General features: G+C 35.5%; 1 protein-coding gene across 2 annotated transcripts in view; it reads left to right on the top strand.

Annotated features, from left to right (window-relative positions):
* Positions 1-15,886, top strand: part of LRBA (LPS responsive beige-like anchor protein) — a 369,174-nt gene that overhangs the window by 249,167 nt on the left and 104,121 nt on the right. For both annotated transcript variants that reach the window (XM_064711253.1, XM_064711252.1), the window contains exon 45: positions 1,891-2,003. In XM_064711253.1, the coding sequence (XP_064567323.1) occupies positions 1,891-2,003 (113 nt within the window). The remainder of the gene's footprint in view (positions 1-1,890; positions 2,004-15,886) is intronic.

The following is a 15,886-nucleotide window of genomic DNA, read 5'->3' as shown; positions in this document are numbered from 1 at the left end:
CTAAATATCATAGGTGCAACAAGTTTTCTCCCTTAATATCATAGATGCTGAGACTTCTAGGAAATCTCAGCCAGTGAGCAGAATATTCCTGGAGCCAATAAGTACCACTGTTATAGGGTGCATGGTTGGTCTCAAAAAAGGGTGCAGTGCTTGGATTGCCAGTGCTGCTGTTCTAGGACACCATTAATCCAAACCAAGCCTAATTTTTATCCACTCATTTTTGTCCTAACCACTCATTCTGTAAACACTGAGCTATATTTTGTTTAACACATCTTACCCCATCAGCTTCTAACCAGTTGGACTTCAGTTTACTAACTGGAGGCTGACTGTTGGGTCTCATGACATCCCTTTTATTTTCCAACTTATTCTGTCCTCTGAGCAACTTAGAAAATTTCTCAATTTTCAGCTCTTTTCTGTGGTGAAAGGTCTGGTAATTCCCTTTCAGGCTTGGCTGTTGCTAGCACCATTGATATAACAAATGCCTGTGCTTGCACTAATTGCATTTTATACAAATGGTCACTTGTGGTGCTTGCTGTAATCAGTCATCAAGTCAGAGGTGCCAGGATGCTGACAGATTTTTAAAAGTAGGGGTCGACCTGCTCGCCTCGTTCCTGCTCAAGCTGAATGAGGCCCATCATGACACTGTTTTCTATGGCTCTAATGAATGACCCTTTTCAGCTTTAATATATTATTGAAATAATAAATTGAATTCTTGTCTGCTTGGTGTTGGAGGTTAGAAGAAGCAAAAAGATAACATTATGGAAAGAGGGAAAGTTGAGTTGCCCATGATAGGGAGTTAAAAGAAAGATGATTACCCAAGTGTCATGTAAGTGGCCTTTATCCTCAATAACAGGTAATGTGCAATAAAGCCAAGTGATTAGGGAAAGACTGACTATATAATTTAAAAATTCTGCAAACCACGATGGAAAAATACTGAGTGGTGTAAGAAAACTGGAAAAAGAAAAATGGTGGTGGAAGTTTAGAAAATGTTTTCTGACAACCTTACAGATTGGATTGTAAAACAGTATTCCTGGGGAAGAGGTTAAAATGTGTCTTTGGAGACTTTTAAGACTGGGCTGAACAAAATCTCAAGAACATGATGATTGAAGATGATATGAATGAGTAAGCCTCTGCAACAATATAATAAAAAGAGACGGAGTCAATGTAAAAAATGCATTTTAAATTTAGAAACCAGGCTTTGGGCTATGTATGTGTGCATGGTATATGTTTGTTCTAATTGACTATTTTGGTTTTATTGGAAGAAGTGTATTATTTCCATCTTAGATACGTGAAGATGTACACATGAACCTGTATCTAGACCAAATTTTCTGTCCTGGTAAATGTTGGTATATCCATAGATGGACAGTGGGCAAGGATGAATTCCCCTCAAAGTGAATTCTCTAGATGGAACAGTTATTAATTGAAAAATTCTTCAGTCTGAATTCCTGACCTACTTTATTCTTCTTTCACATATTGTATTTAAGACATTATGTAAAAAGAATGCTTTATTTTTTAGTAACAACAAAAATCATTGACCCTCCATTTTTGGAAGTGTTTCACCTTAAGGAAATGGAAGACAAGATGATGTAAACAAGGAAAGGAGAAATGCATAGGAAATGAATGAATTTAACTGACAGTCTTACTGTATGCAAAAGAGTTTACAATTAAAGGGAAATGGGCTGAAATATTTTAGATTAAATACTAGCATATTGTCAGCTTTTCCATTATCCTTTCAATAAAGCAAAATAGAATATTGAAATTTTAACAGATCTGAAATAAACTGCAGTTCTTTCAAACAGCTCATAAAGTTATATTGTTGTATCTGTAGAGATTGGTATTTTAGTTAAATGCAGCTCTTTATTCACAGTGGAGGTTTTTGTTGTTTGTCAGGTCGAACTTACAATGATTTGAATCAGTACCCTGTCTTCCCTTGGGTTATCACCAACTATGAGTCAGAGGAGTTGGACCTTACGCTTCCCAGCAACTTCAGGGATTTGTCAAAGGTATTTGTCATTAAATATACTTTTATATTTTTATCATAGTAGTTTGTAGTCTTATAAACATTTTTGATGTTGAGTACTATGTTTAGTATTAATGTTTCCTGCATGACCTTTAAAAGTGTTTAATTTCTTCTTGTGTGTACTGATAATAAGAATCAGATTGTGTAAAAATGAATTATTAATGTATTCTTATGCCTCTGATTGTATCAACCCAATAATTGTTCTTGGAAGGTACTCCTAGTTGAAACAAAGACATTACATTTCATTTCAAATTTTAATGACGTCAGAAATGCTGAGGCTGTTAAAGATTAAAAATTAGCCCTTTTCTGTTTATTTTTTTCTGTTGAGAATTGTACTTTTTTTAGTAGCACACCCTGTGGTACCATTATATTTTAGGTACTTTTAAATCACTTCCCATATTCCAATGCGTAAAAACTTCATTTTATCACTTCCTCTGGTGCACCCTTTCAGGTATGCTGGAGTAATGCAGCTGTCCTTAGTCAGAAAGACATTGGCAGGTTTGAGCAACTTTTCCAAACAATTCCTTTCTGGCAGAGTGGCCTTGTGAGTTTTTGCAACAGTCCCCCCACCATCTACAGATTTGATGTACTGCCTGTTTATGGAGTGGGATTATTCTCTTGCAATGCTTTCCCAGAAGGAACTATTTCATTTTACAAAGTAGAAGTATCTCTCATTTTCTCTACAAGGACTGGGTGCACTGATCAGCAGGATCTTTTACTAAAAGATAACTTTTATAGGAAAAGGTTGGCATGTGGAGCACTATAGCTAATTTGTAGAAAAGGTAAGGAGATCGTTTTAATTATAGCTTTTTTTTTTAAGTCTTATATAAATTGGTAATTTGCTACTAAAAAATCCCCTTGGAAATATGGCAGCTTTAAAAGTTTTTGCTTTCAGTTTGCAATTGATTAAACTAAACACAGGTCTGTGAAAAGGTTGTATTACTGATTTAGTTTTTTTAACCTTAAAAAAGGAAATGTATAGTCAGCAAATATTTAGACAAATTAACACACACATATATATTTATGTATATATATATTTGAATATGTGTGTGTATAGATATATTTGAAGACTGTAAAGTTTGAATATGTACGCATTTAAAACTAAAGTAGAGATTCTGAAGTACTATTATTGTAACTTTTCCTAATAGTGTTACTTAATGTGAAGAAGTCATTAACTCTTAAGGTTTCTTAGAATGTCTGGCTGACATAGATCCACATTCATGGGTAAACCTCACATATTTTATACTTTAACAAATCTTTAAAAGGTAAACATTTATCTATTTAAAATAATTTTTTCTTAGTGGAATTCAATAAATTCTATTTAATAATCCCCTGGCCAGAAAGTATCTGAAGGTAGTTTACAGCCAAAAATATCTATCACCAAGCTAGAATACTTTTGTGAATTGCACTTAAATTATCATTGAAAACTTAAAAGTAACGTCAGCCCTGCATAGCTTGAGTTGCTACACAAATTAAGTGTACTAATCATTAATAAATTCATTGGTGATTACATAATTTTTGCAACCTCGTTTTCCATTAACTTTCGTTAAGTGATGCTTCTGCATAGATCATGTCATTGCTGAAATAGTTGAAGACAAGGAAAAGAATTCTCCAAGTGCCATTCTTATAAGGGGTCTGTTTTAATTGTATTGTCATTTGTAAAGAGTCAATTCAATGAGCACTGTAGTACTGATCTTTCTTCCTCCTTGAAAGAGAACATATTTTCCTCATTTTCAGTTAGGTATGGCACTTACCTCCATTTGAGAGATTGGGTAGCAAACCTACTCTATTTTTGTGTGTTTTTGTTATCAACATTGACTGGTTATATGGATTTCTCTGCTCATGAAAGCAGTCTTTGAGGAGGATTGCTAAGTGTGCTTTCAGTTCTGAGGGAATCTTTCCATTGCTGGTGCTGAGGGAGGACATTACTCAGATCTCATCTCTATCTACATTCAACCTTCTCAAGCATTTGCTGGAAAACTGGGAGCGTTAAACAGCACATAATTATTGCATATATATAATTATTGCATGTATATTTATACACATATATATGTGTATGTATATACACATACACACAATGAGAGTCTTTATGCCATACCTCTTTCAAATAAAGCAGTTCAAGTTTTGGTTACTATATTGGCAGTTCTAGCAGTATCAACTCCATGTAGCTTAAATGTTAAACTTCTTGTCAAATGATGAATTTGGGACAAGTATCTGGAAGACCTTGCTGAGACTCTACTAGGAAAATTTGTGGATGTTATGTATGTTGTGATATTTTCATTGTAGCAGTGTTATCCTGGGGGTAATGGTTCCAAATATGTACTAATTATGTATTTTGGCATGTCTATGCTTTTGCACTGCTAAATGTTTTAAAATATTTAAAGATATTTCACTTCAATGTCTACATGGTTTTAACAGTCATTTATTTCCTTTCCTTATGCATTCCCAGAAACTCATCACAGTTTAGTGCTTCCACTGTGTAAAGAAGAGGAAACCTTTGATTTTGATCTGGCAGAAATGAAGTCAGGTCAATATATTTTTCTTTTTCTTTTTGGTGCCTATGAAAGTGAAGAATTTGCTTTTAAAAAATTATTTAGAAATCTCAAGTTGTGTCAAATCTAATAGTTTTTTTTTAAGGCGTCAGCTAGGAGTCCACAGTTAGTGCAGTTTTAAATAACTGCAGAGTGTAGGTTAAACCAACACTTTATTTAAGCAGATTCTTCTGGCACTGTTTTGAACATCAGTCACACAATGATAAACCAAAGCAACTGGAATGGATTGTGGTTAATATTGCTGTCAGCCTGACAAACGCCTCTGACAAATGCCAGGAGTGCCCTGCCAGTCTGTTACCCTGCTTTGACTCAAGTGTTCATTCCTTAAGAGGTGACTGCTTTGGAATGAGTATTACATATTATATTTATAGTGGTATATATTTTATTTATACAACAGGCACAGTTTCCCACCTGAAAGTGTGGCCTTTTCTGCATCACTTCTGTTATTCATGAGCACATTCTTTTCCCTATTCAGTGGAAGCAATAAATTGCATTGTATTTCTGAACTTGGATAAGGAAAGAAAATAGAAGTAAAAATACATGGCAAATACTGAGCTATGTAACCATGATTTTATACTCTCAAAAGTTTGTTACAAGATCTTGCTGTATGCAAAGAGCTGTTGATAATTTTCCTTTCATAAAGCACAGCATTTGTGTAAGATCATAAACTGATGTTACTGGAAGAAGAAATTTATGCTACTCTTAAATCTTCTTTTCTCTGCTGTATAGCTACATGTGTACATAATAATATTTTTATTAATATTTTTATGTATTCCATGCAGTATTTGCTGAATCATCATCAATTTTAAAGAGGCTGTTATGCATATAATAACTTATTTTCCAGTCAAGTGTACAAAAGCAACAAATAGCTTTCACCTTAGTGAAGTGAGGTGTTTAATTGGTATGTGGGAGCCACTAGTATAAAACACAGCGTGATGGAAGAGAAGTAATAGATTTTTTTTTTACTATGAAAAATTAAAGTAGTTTTGTTGTTCTGATGTCAGCTTTGCTGTTGGGTGTTCTTCACCATGCCAGCCTAAATTCTGTTTTAGCGTTTCCATTTCAGGAGCACAAAAGCACTGCATATAAAACTTGTGCTTCATATTTTCCCTTGTGCAGAAGCAGATTTGAGATGAGCATGAAATTTGCTTAGTTATTTACCTCTTGGCAAAGAAATAGAAACTAAAAAATGGTTTGATGTGAACCTATTAGAGTTTTGCAAATTTTTAAAAGAAATTTTTTTTTCTAGAGAGGCATTAAATCCTTTACAGATAAGTTGTGACTCAAGTGCTTTCACATAGGAAATGTAAATTACATTTTATTCAGTTCATGCTGAATACACACAAAAGGAGTGCAGTTAAAACTGATGAATTCACCAGGACTCAGTGTCCTTCTAAGTATAAAGCATGTTCAAAAATTGGATATTAAGGGAGGATGACAAGAACAGTGTGAGAAATAAAAAGAGTGGATGTAGCAGCAGTTACTTATTTTGATAGGCAATTACATCTGGAATTTAGGCACTAAAACTTTTGAGGCATGGCACTGCTGGGCTCAGCACCTGTCCTTCAGATAAGAAATTTGTCATCTGTATCTGTGACAAAGGGTACCACTTAGTATTCCAAAAAGTATTCCAAAGTCAGACAGGATATCCTCAGAAGGAAGGTACAAATATTCTTCCTTTCAGGGTGCCTCACATGAATCCCTGCTTAAAGCAGGACATTACAGGAAGTAAAATATTTCAAATTTTGTGTTTGAAATACAAAGTAAGTACTCTGTGGTACTTACAAGAAGGCCCATTAAATTTTCTAGAATTTTGGATATCTCAAGAAACAGTGCTAGAGGTATTAATGCCAGCCTGAATGATACCTGGGATATGAGTGATATCTGAAAAGGAGACACATATTTCATTATTAATTTTTTAGTCCAGTATGGATTTTAGTATTTTTAGAATAAAGTATATTTCTCAAATCCTCTCCATTTTTAGATAACAAGTTTTCATGTTTTTTTTTTTAGTGAAACACAGGTTGCTTCTTGGAGGAAAGCAGTACTTCATTTTCTCTAAAATGTAGGTTGAGAGCCCTAAACATTTGACACAATCACATTGGGAGAACCATTTAGGAGAAGGGAAGCATACAAACAGGAAGTACTCAGAGCAGAACCTTTCTGGTGTTGGCTCTATTTAGGAAATCATAAAAAACCAAAATCTGGCTAGGAGAATGAAGACCCTCTTTTCCTGATCTGGTTTTGTTGTGTACACAGAGACCTGAAAAGGGAAGGTTGGAAGAGATTTGCAAAGACTGTCTTTGAAGGAAGCTGTGTAAGATTGTTAAGTTCACATCCCATGGCAGTGCTAGAACTTTAGGACTATTATGGGATTTCTTTGTTCAGATTGGATAATCTGTTTTGTAATTAGAAACAGTATAAACTAAAGTGCTGAGTAGTCTGTTATATTCCCTTGAAAGTTTTGACTTAATAAGATCATTTTTTCTCAGTTCTAAATGGGGAAAAGTGATTTTGTGAAAGTCTGGAATGCCAGTGACGCTCAGGCAGATGCCGTCATGGATGAGCGATAAAATGGGTCGATTATCCTTTCTGACAGCTGAGCCGCTGTGTTCTATCATTTCCGGAAGCACACTTGCCAAAATTGGGAGCCAAAGCTGCAAAGGGTCCCATGGGTCTGTGGCTGATGTGCCCCGTCCCTATGTCCCTCTGTGCCCAGCCCGTGTGTGCAGCACCACGGCCAGGGACGCTCCCAGAGCGAGCCTGGGTGCCTGGGGTTCAGCACCACGGACAGGGACACCTGAGACGCTTTCGGGGCTAAAACGCGGGGACAGCTGCGGGCAGGACGGGTTTGCTGATGTGAGGGAGCTTTTGGGTTGTTAAGGCCGACTTAGACACGGTCCTTAGAGACACTCAGCTGTTTGGATTTTACTATCAATTTCTTGTTTCCCTTTAAGGACGGAGATTGATATTGCCAACCGGGGGTCTATGTGCAAATCACAAAAGGGGTGGGACTGCTGGGGAATGTGGCTTGAGCTGTTTATTTTCTAGCATCAGTCTCATTGCATGGTTATGACAATGGGAAGATGCTAGTAGCTCACATTCTCAGTAGCAGACAAAGAACTTAATAACTTACTTCAAAAGTTTTTTGACCAGTCACATAAAGCAAAAACATATTGACAGTAGTTGTATCCAACCACTATAGGCACACATACCTTTGGTTAAAACAATGCTTGCTTATTTCGAATAAGACGTGCTTGTAAGCCTTAAGTTACAGTGCACAGAGCTCTATTATTAAGCTTAGAACTTCCCAGCATCTGGCTAGATACACTTTTCTGTGGCTTAGGGAGTTATTCTAGACAAGCATTAATGCACAGACCATTGTTCTATTTGTCCTTACTTTTCTACTTCTTATGTCATTTTTCTGCTGACAAACCTTATGGACTACTGCTTAGCTCCAGTCACAGTTCTGTTGTCTCTGAGGCCTGCCTTTTGCAGCTTTCCCAAAACCCTCTGATTTTAAGGATTCCCACAGCTGAGTTGATAGGTTGATTTGAGCTTCATGCAGCGTCTATCTCAGGACTTCTTTTCTAGCAAACATGTCATTTCCACAGTGGTTTGTTTCTCCACCACTCCCGTGGAGACCTGCTGAGGCTGGAACTTGACCCAAATGTATCTCTGAGATTTATCAAAACATCCTTTCGGGAATCCTACTCTGAGTGCAGGTAGATTTTTTAAAACATATTCTGGTACTTTATGTTGCTCGATGACATTGTCATAGCCTTCCTGGTATAGTATCACTTTTGAGGTTTTTCTTTGTATTTAGTTGGTTATTCTCTGTGTCATACTGCCTCCTCTAAAGAACGTAATAAGTGGATGATAGAATGCTTCTCGTTTCCATTCTTGCTTTTTCTTCCATATTCTCCTCTCTTCCCACCACAGGCTTATTTTCTGAAGTCACAGGAAGCATACTATTTGTACTTGAGATGCATAGATCAGTTTCTAGGATCACTTAGCTATCTTCAAGCAATATTTTTAAATTTTTAAAAAAACATTATTTAGGTATTTGGGCAAAGAGCCAAGTTTACAGGATCAAAAAGAATCATTTTAGTAATAAGCCTAATAATTTTATTCTTGCTTTGCTTCAAGGAGAAGTATTGTTTGGAATGTAGAAATTCCCAAAGATAAGAAAAATTGTAGCTCAAAAGTAACTGTGGATATTTAAAATGATATTCTAATTTTGGATCTGCTGGTATTGTCCATCTTGATCTTGTTTCAATTTTAGGTGTCCTGGACATATGTCATCTTCCAAGTGCAAATGAACTGAAGGAGGTTCATGACCTTTTAAATTGTCACAAGAAACCAGGGGCATAAGTCTGATCATAAAATCTACTAGAAATCAAAATAAAAAATAAAGTAATTTCATGTGTGTCTTGGGCCATAGACATTCTAAATGTGTGTTTTCTGTCTTCCTGATGTAAAGTGGAAGTTATTCTCTTGATACAGTCTCTCCTCCTTTTTATATTCATACATTTGAACTCAGCAGATTATGGGTGCTCCAGTACACATCTGTGTAACTCAGATTTCTGAACAAGCACGATGGTGGCCAAGTTAAAAATTGCACTCATATGGGAAATGAATATGGGATTTTTCTCACCTAACTGGAGCTGTCTAAAGCTGAGTTGGTCAGACTCCTAGGAGCAGGACACCTCTTGGGGTCAAACAACAATCCAGGCTTAAAAATTGTCGTCAGAAAATGAGATCATGGTAAAATAATAATAATCTTTGTTTAAGGAGGAGTTTAAGGTGGTTCTCAGGCTGTGGACTTGGATGCACACATCAACTGATCTTTCTAAAATTCAAACATCAACAGATAAAAATGTAGATAAAATGAGGGAAATCAATTTAAAAAAATACTAAGAAAAGATGGTATGATTCTAAAGGTTTGGGGTGATTAGTTTAACAAGATTAATTAAAATAATTTGGATATAATATCCAGCCAGTCACTTGAAGCTGCCTCAGAGTAATAACACAAGGTTCATTTCCAAAGTGGGGTGGTCACTGACATTCCAAAAGTTTGTTTGGAACTTTATACTGTTCAGCATAGATGCTAATCTGAAAAAGAGTGTGAAATGAGAGCTGATAAAACTTTTTGGCAGTCCTCATCTGTTGATGGAATTGAAGGTGATGGCTGACTAATCAGGAGATCTTATGAAACAGGGTATAAGATGATGGATGAATTCACCTTAGGAGCAAAGCAATGCATGTGTGAAACAAGATACATTGATGGGCTCTTAGCTCACTATTTGTATTCAGGATTGATATAATCTGAATGGAATATTTTTCTGTTTCTGTACTGAACAGTACAGATTGCAATAAAAAGCTCCTTATACATTCCCAAGTTACCCTTTCTAGCCTTCTGCTGCTCCTTTTCTTAGGCTTGGTGCTTACATGTGATAGAGAATAATGTTTTTTTTGTGTGCCCTGAGGGAAATCTGCAGCAAATATGACTTTGTGTTAGCTTTTGGCTTGAGGTCCTGTGCTCTTAGTGCAAACAAAAAGGATTGTGTTTTTAGTTCTGATTGTTGTGTGTGGATCAGGTGTTAGGTACAATGGCAGCTGTTTTCTGTGGCTTGTATGATGTGTTGGCTGGGAATATGGTCTGTAAAAGGAAAGCAAACAGAGAATGTTTTCATCTCCTGCTATGACTCAAGTGCATGTGAATTCTCAATCTTACTTCTCAAAATCCATGCAGTATTGGTTTTTTTTTAAGTAAGGGAATAACAGTGCAGAGTTTTCCTTCTCTTGACAGGTTAATTCATGGAGAGTGCATGCAAATGTTATCTTTTAAGTGGCAGGGTTATTTTCTAAGTCCATACCCTCCTCACTGCCTGCAAGCAGCTGGATTTCCCTCATGACTCCCAGGGAAATCCTGTTTCCTTTCTCCCTGACTTCTTGGAAGTGTACAACACATAACAGCTGCCTCAGTTTGGCTTCCCAGCAGTATTAAGGTGTAATACCTCAGGTGCAAAGTGTGTGACACATTCAGTTGTGCTGATTGTGATTAAACCTTACTGTGCTTTATTAGTGTGTCCTTAATTAGTTTGCAGTTCAGCAGTGCATTGTTTTGCAATCTGCTGCAGGTGGTTTTAACAGCATTTGGTACTATTGTTGGTAATGTGATGGCATGGAGATTTTTCTTTTAAATTCCAATTCCTCCAAGTTTTTAGGTGACCTGAGGCATATCCTGTCACTGACCTATTGCTAAAACATCCCTAATATTGCATAATAGGGTTTTTTCTTTTTCATTTTTATACTTAACATTAGCTTATGACCCATATTTTTTAACTGTGAACTTTGGGAATCTTCTGTCTTTTGCACTATTAAGTATTATTTATATTGACATGTTCAGATATTCTAGTTATTATACCATCTTTAGATCAGTTTTTCCTGACTGTTCCTGATGTCTCAGGGGAATATGTGTGCTCTGAAAAACATTTGAAATATAAACCATATGTACAAATACTTTTGATTTGCATGCACATGACTTTTTTTTTGCTTATGTTTCAGCCCTTATCGAATTCTCAGTTATGAGAATAGAAATTGGAGTATTTTAAAAATATTTAAAGAAGAATGTGATTATGTATTTGTATCAAAATAGGTGAAGTACACTCACTAATATTCATAATTATTGCAGTTTTAACATTGTGTGTACAAGTTCAACCAGAGAATTCCTTATTGAACTAAGAAAGTACATGAAATTCAAGTAGCTGCTCATGTTCTTAAGTTCTTAAGTGACTAAATTATGAGTCATAATTAATAATAAAAAATAACATAACAGTTCAGTATTATTGTGTATCATTGAAATGCTTACTGGGGGAGAATAAAAAAGTTCTATCAAATTCTATCCCATTGGCTTCAGGTAAATTTTGTTTTATCTAAATTCATATATCCCCCTCCTAGCCCAGTCTTTGGTGTAGGTTTTGGAGAGCATCTGCTGTGAAACCAGTGGTTTTTTGTGAATGAATTGGTAAGGGCTGTTTTTCTCCTTGATAAATGGTTTCCATTTTTTAAATCTTACATCTCAAGGACACTTTGGTTGATCAATGAGGGCAGCTCAAACAGTTCAGCAGAAAATTGTGTTTGTTGTTTTCTTTGGGATGTGGTTCTTCAATTAATTTGAGTTAGATATGTATTAAAGGTAAGATGCCCTCTAATAAGATGGGACCTAATTTTTAAGAAAACCGTAGCCAGTTGTCTGAGAGGAAGAATGGTGAGGCCTAGCAGTGGGTGAGACTAGGCTGAGAGGGGGGAATAGCATTTTTTGGCTATTCTCAAACCCAAAAATGACAGATGAGAGAGTAATGATCTACACTATATGAGTTTATTCCCAGATATTTCCCAGCTGACCTAAGTGAATAAAGTTTGGGTTTAGTTAAACCCTTGCATCTTGTCTTTGTATCTCTGCTGGGGAAAAAGAAATTTTACTGAGTGATCAGGCTGTCCTACTGACAATAGTGCAAGTATTGGCTGGTTCAGTCAGTTTTGTGTTGGTGACACACAAAGTAACTAAGCAAGGTTTGAGGGCAGCAGAGTTTCCAGCAGTTGGCATATTTGTGGAGGAAACCAACAATGAAACACTGAACACATTTCAGTTTCCTCAATGTTAGAGTACACTGAGAAGTGGGCAAGCAGAGAAATCTTAGGGGTGGAAGAAATGCCTTAAAATGGAAGACCTGAAGAGATCCACTTGTTATATTTATTAAAAAGCCTAGTTACAGTCTGTGAGTATCTTTAAATTCAGAATATACTAGGCAAATAGAGACTTTGTGATATATCAGAGAGAAGCTTAGTTAGATCTCTTTGATAACACATCAGTAAATTCATAACCAAACTGAAATACATATAGTTTTTAGAATGAAGGTAAGAGCTATCAGAGGAAAAAGCTTCCAAGAAAAGTAGCAGATTGTCCACATGCTCAGGAGTCAGATGCCTTTCTGGAAAGCAGCTTGGCCAAATACAGCTTGTGCTGCAATCAAGTATGAGTAGTTGGACTCAAAATCATACAATGCAAAGGCATTTAACCTCTTGTCACACAAGCTCAAGGCTAGATGAGATGACCTAAGGATCCCCTTGGTCCTTTAGACCTAATATGAAAAATATCAGTAATGAAAACCAGATAGTCATCTTGGAAATAAGATGTATGGGAAACAAATATCATACTTGGCAAGGATGCTACCAAACATGATTCAGTAACAAAAAAATTGTATTCACAGGAATACAAATACCTGGTTATATGTGGGTTGAAAACTGTAAGAAATCACAAAGAAAAACATTTTTTTCTTTTTTTCCCCCCTCTTTTTTCTTTTTTTTTTTAAATTATCTTTTAATTACTTTCTTTTTTCATAATCAAGTTGTGAAATATTTGGAGCAACACTATTTAAAATATGAAAGCACATTAGATAGGAGTAAAAAACGCCTCTTATCTTCTGAAATGTAGGACTGTAAATAGTCATATTGTAATTCTTTCTTTAGAAGACTTCAATATGTTTATTTAAAATCATCAACAGTTTTCCAAAATGGGTGGCAGAGTCCAGGAGAAATTCTGCCTTCTGTAGAGGAGCAGTGAACATTCTGCTTTCTTCTGTTGGGTGCAGTGGGGCCTCTTCTGGAAATAGAGGCAAGATGGGCCAATGTTCCAATATCTGGCACAGAGCAAGAGTAAGAACTAACAAATAAAACTGTACACCACAGTGTCTGGACATATTTGACAGAGTAGATGATGAGAGGCAGTGTGTTTTCTCAGTTATTTTTCAGCAAACCATTTTTCTTTGTTATGTTTCAAAGGAAGCAAGCAAGCTTGGTCCAAAGACTGAGATTTACTATATTCAGTTCTTGGTAAAAAATGTGAAATTATTTATTTTGAGGTATTCGTATATTTGAGAGTACTTGAAAAAATAATATCAAATGAGTTGTTTTGTTTTGTTAAGAATGGCTTTTAACTTTCATAACTGTAGCACTTGTTACAACAACCACTTTGGGCAAAAAACAGGTGCCTTGGGAAAAGTGAAACCAAAAACTACCTTACCCCAATTCTTGCTCCAGTTTGCATCATCTTTTCAAATGGACTCTGACTTGAAAGCCATACACATAATTAATTTTTCAATATGATTTGAAAACTTTGCAGCCATCAGTGATTTAATTCTTCATTTTTACTCCTATAATCTCCTCCATTGTTTTTGGTCATTGGAATTTTTCACTCTCTACTTTTCATTTTTTCCTCTCCATCTAAATAAACATTTTTTATTGGTGAACTAATATCTGATTTTCCTCTGGGAAAAGAGGTGCTGCAAATAAAATATGTTCTGGAATTTCAGGATATGAAAGCTTTCCATCTCATTCTTCCTTAGAAGCTGTAGTGAAACTGAGTTGAGCAGTGTAAATTTGTGGTCTCACAGCTACATGTAGCACAGCTTAGTTTAGAGTTCCTCTTTTCCCCTTGGCATTTACCCACAGGGGAGGGAATACAGTGTGTAATCATGATTCCCTGTTAATTTTGTGATATGAAATAAGTGAGAAATTCCAATTAATTTCTTCTTCTTTTTTTTCTGTTTTGTTCTGTAGTTAACTGTGCCCAGTGCAGTGTAACACAGTAGAATCACCTCATCCTTAGAAGCAGTTGTCAGAAAAATATGGGCCTGCCTGGTAGAATGTATTAGCCCAATACATTGTCTCCATTTTATTATGAAGCTGCTGGGGAAGCTGTGATATACAGCACTGACATTACAGATCTATTGTTAGAAGGGCTCTACAGTCTTCTGTGCACTGCCATTAATTTATAGCAGTAAACAATATGTAGCCCTCCAACTGCAGCAAAGCAGAATCTTTTAATGAGGTGGATGTTATTACCACAATAAATCAGTGCATTCGTGTAATGTATAATTCAATGTGTGTATTCCCACTGTAACTTCTCTGAGTAAGCTGATAGTGTATCATTGTCAGTGCACAGCTCCACAGTTCTTTTTTTTTCTTTTCCCCTAAGCTTTTTTCATTTGGGGACTTTTTTTTTATTTGCTTGCAAGTAAATGTGACATGTCTTGATAGTTGTCCTGTTGCAGGCTTCAGAAACCAACTGTAACAATAACAGCTAAAATCAATACTGTGGATTCTAGCTATATAGATCTCTGCATGATACCTTTTTTTTATTTTTTGAAAGGAGAATGGAATCAATTCTAATTGGGTTTAGCTTTATATTCAAGGAATGTAATTCTATAACTATTGATTTGGGCTATACTCATTTGGAGAGTAATAATAGAGGCAGATAAAGGGAATACATAAAATGTTACAGAACCATACAGCACAACACTGTTCCTATTTTTAATTTGTATAATTTGTCTACAAATGAACTTCTTTTTTCTTTTCTCCCTCAAGCATGTCTGAGCCTTTAGGGAAAATCAGTTCAAACGGAGATTCCAAAATGGTTCTTGTAACAAAGAGACTTCTTGGAGTCAGTTTCATACTTCCCTGGAATAAATTTGCTAAATCAGATAAAAATCCTTTTATACTGGAACATCTTGTTTTAAAGGGTTATATTTCAAATTAGTGAACTGCAAAAATAGTAATTAACCTAAGATGTTTTCCTTTATCCTACTGCAAAGTGAAAGCTGCTCTAAGTAAAAACTGTAAGATTAGATTTCAGGTCATTCAAAGATCTAATCTGTCCTAGAAGAGAAAATACTCGTACGCCAAATTTCACGTGAGCTGCAAGGAAGAATTATTATTTGAATAATCATAATCTCAATAGCATAGAGAGAGTTCTTCACTTGAACTCTGCTTGAATTAAAGATGAGGTTAGTGATACTTTTGTTCAAGGACTTTTTGTTTTTCCTCACCTTGTAGCGTATTCTTAAGTATATTTATTCTTGAAGAAGAGAGAGAAGGCAATATTGTTTCATGTTTATTCTTTGCTTATATTTGGATGCAGCCATTGTCCATAGAGATGAACATAATTTACATTAATAACATACAGTATGCTATGTCTGTATACAAAATTGTATTACATACATATTTTGCGTATATATCCAAAGATATTTTAGAACTCTTACAGCATTTTACATGTGGAATTGCTAAATTCTCTTTTGGGTTTCTCAGTGATTTGTACTCATGTTTTTTCAAGTCATTTATACAAAAGTCTGCTGAGGAAATACACAGCTATAGATAGCAAAATATTATATTTCCTACTTTAAAATAAATCCCTGGGTGTTTATATTCTAGGTAAGCACTGAACAAAGAATAATAGTATTGGTTAAAGTGT

The sequence above is a fragment of the Zonotrichia leucophrys genome, chromosome 4 (assembly GCF_028769735.1).
Source record: "Zonotrichia leucophrys gambelii isolate GWCS_2022_RI chromosome 4, RI_Zleu_2.0, whole genome shotgun sequence".
NCBI lineage: Eukaryota > Metazoa > Chordata > Aves > Passeriformes > Passerellidae > Zonotrichia > Zonotrichia leucophrys.
Note: the sequence above shows the minus strand (reverse complement) of the source record. Positions and strands in the feature narration are given on the sequence as shown.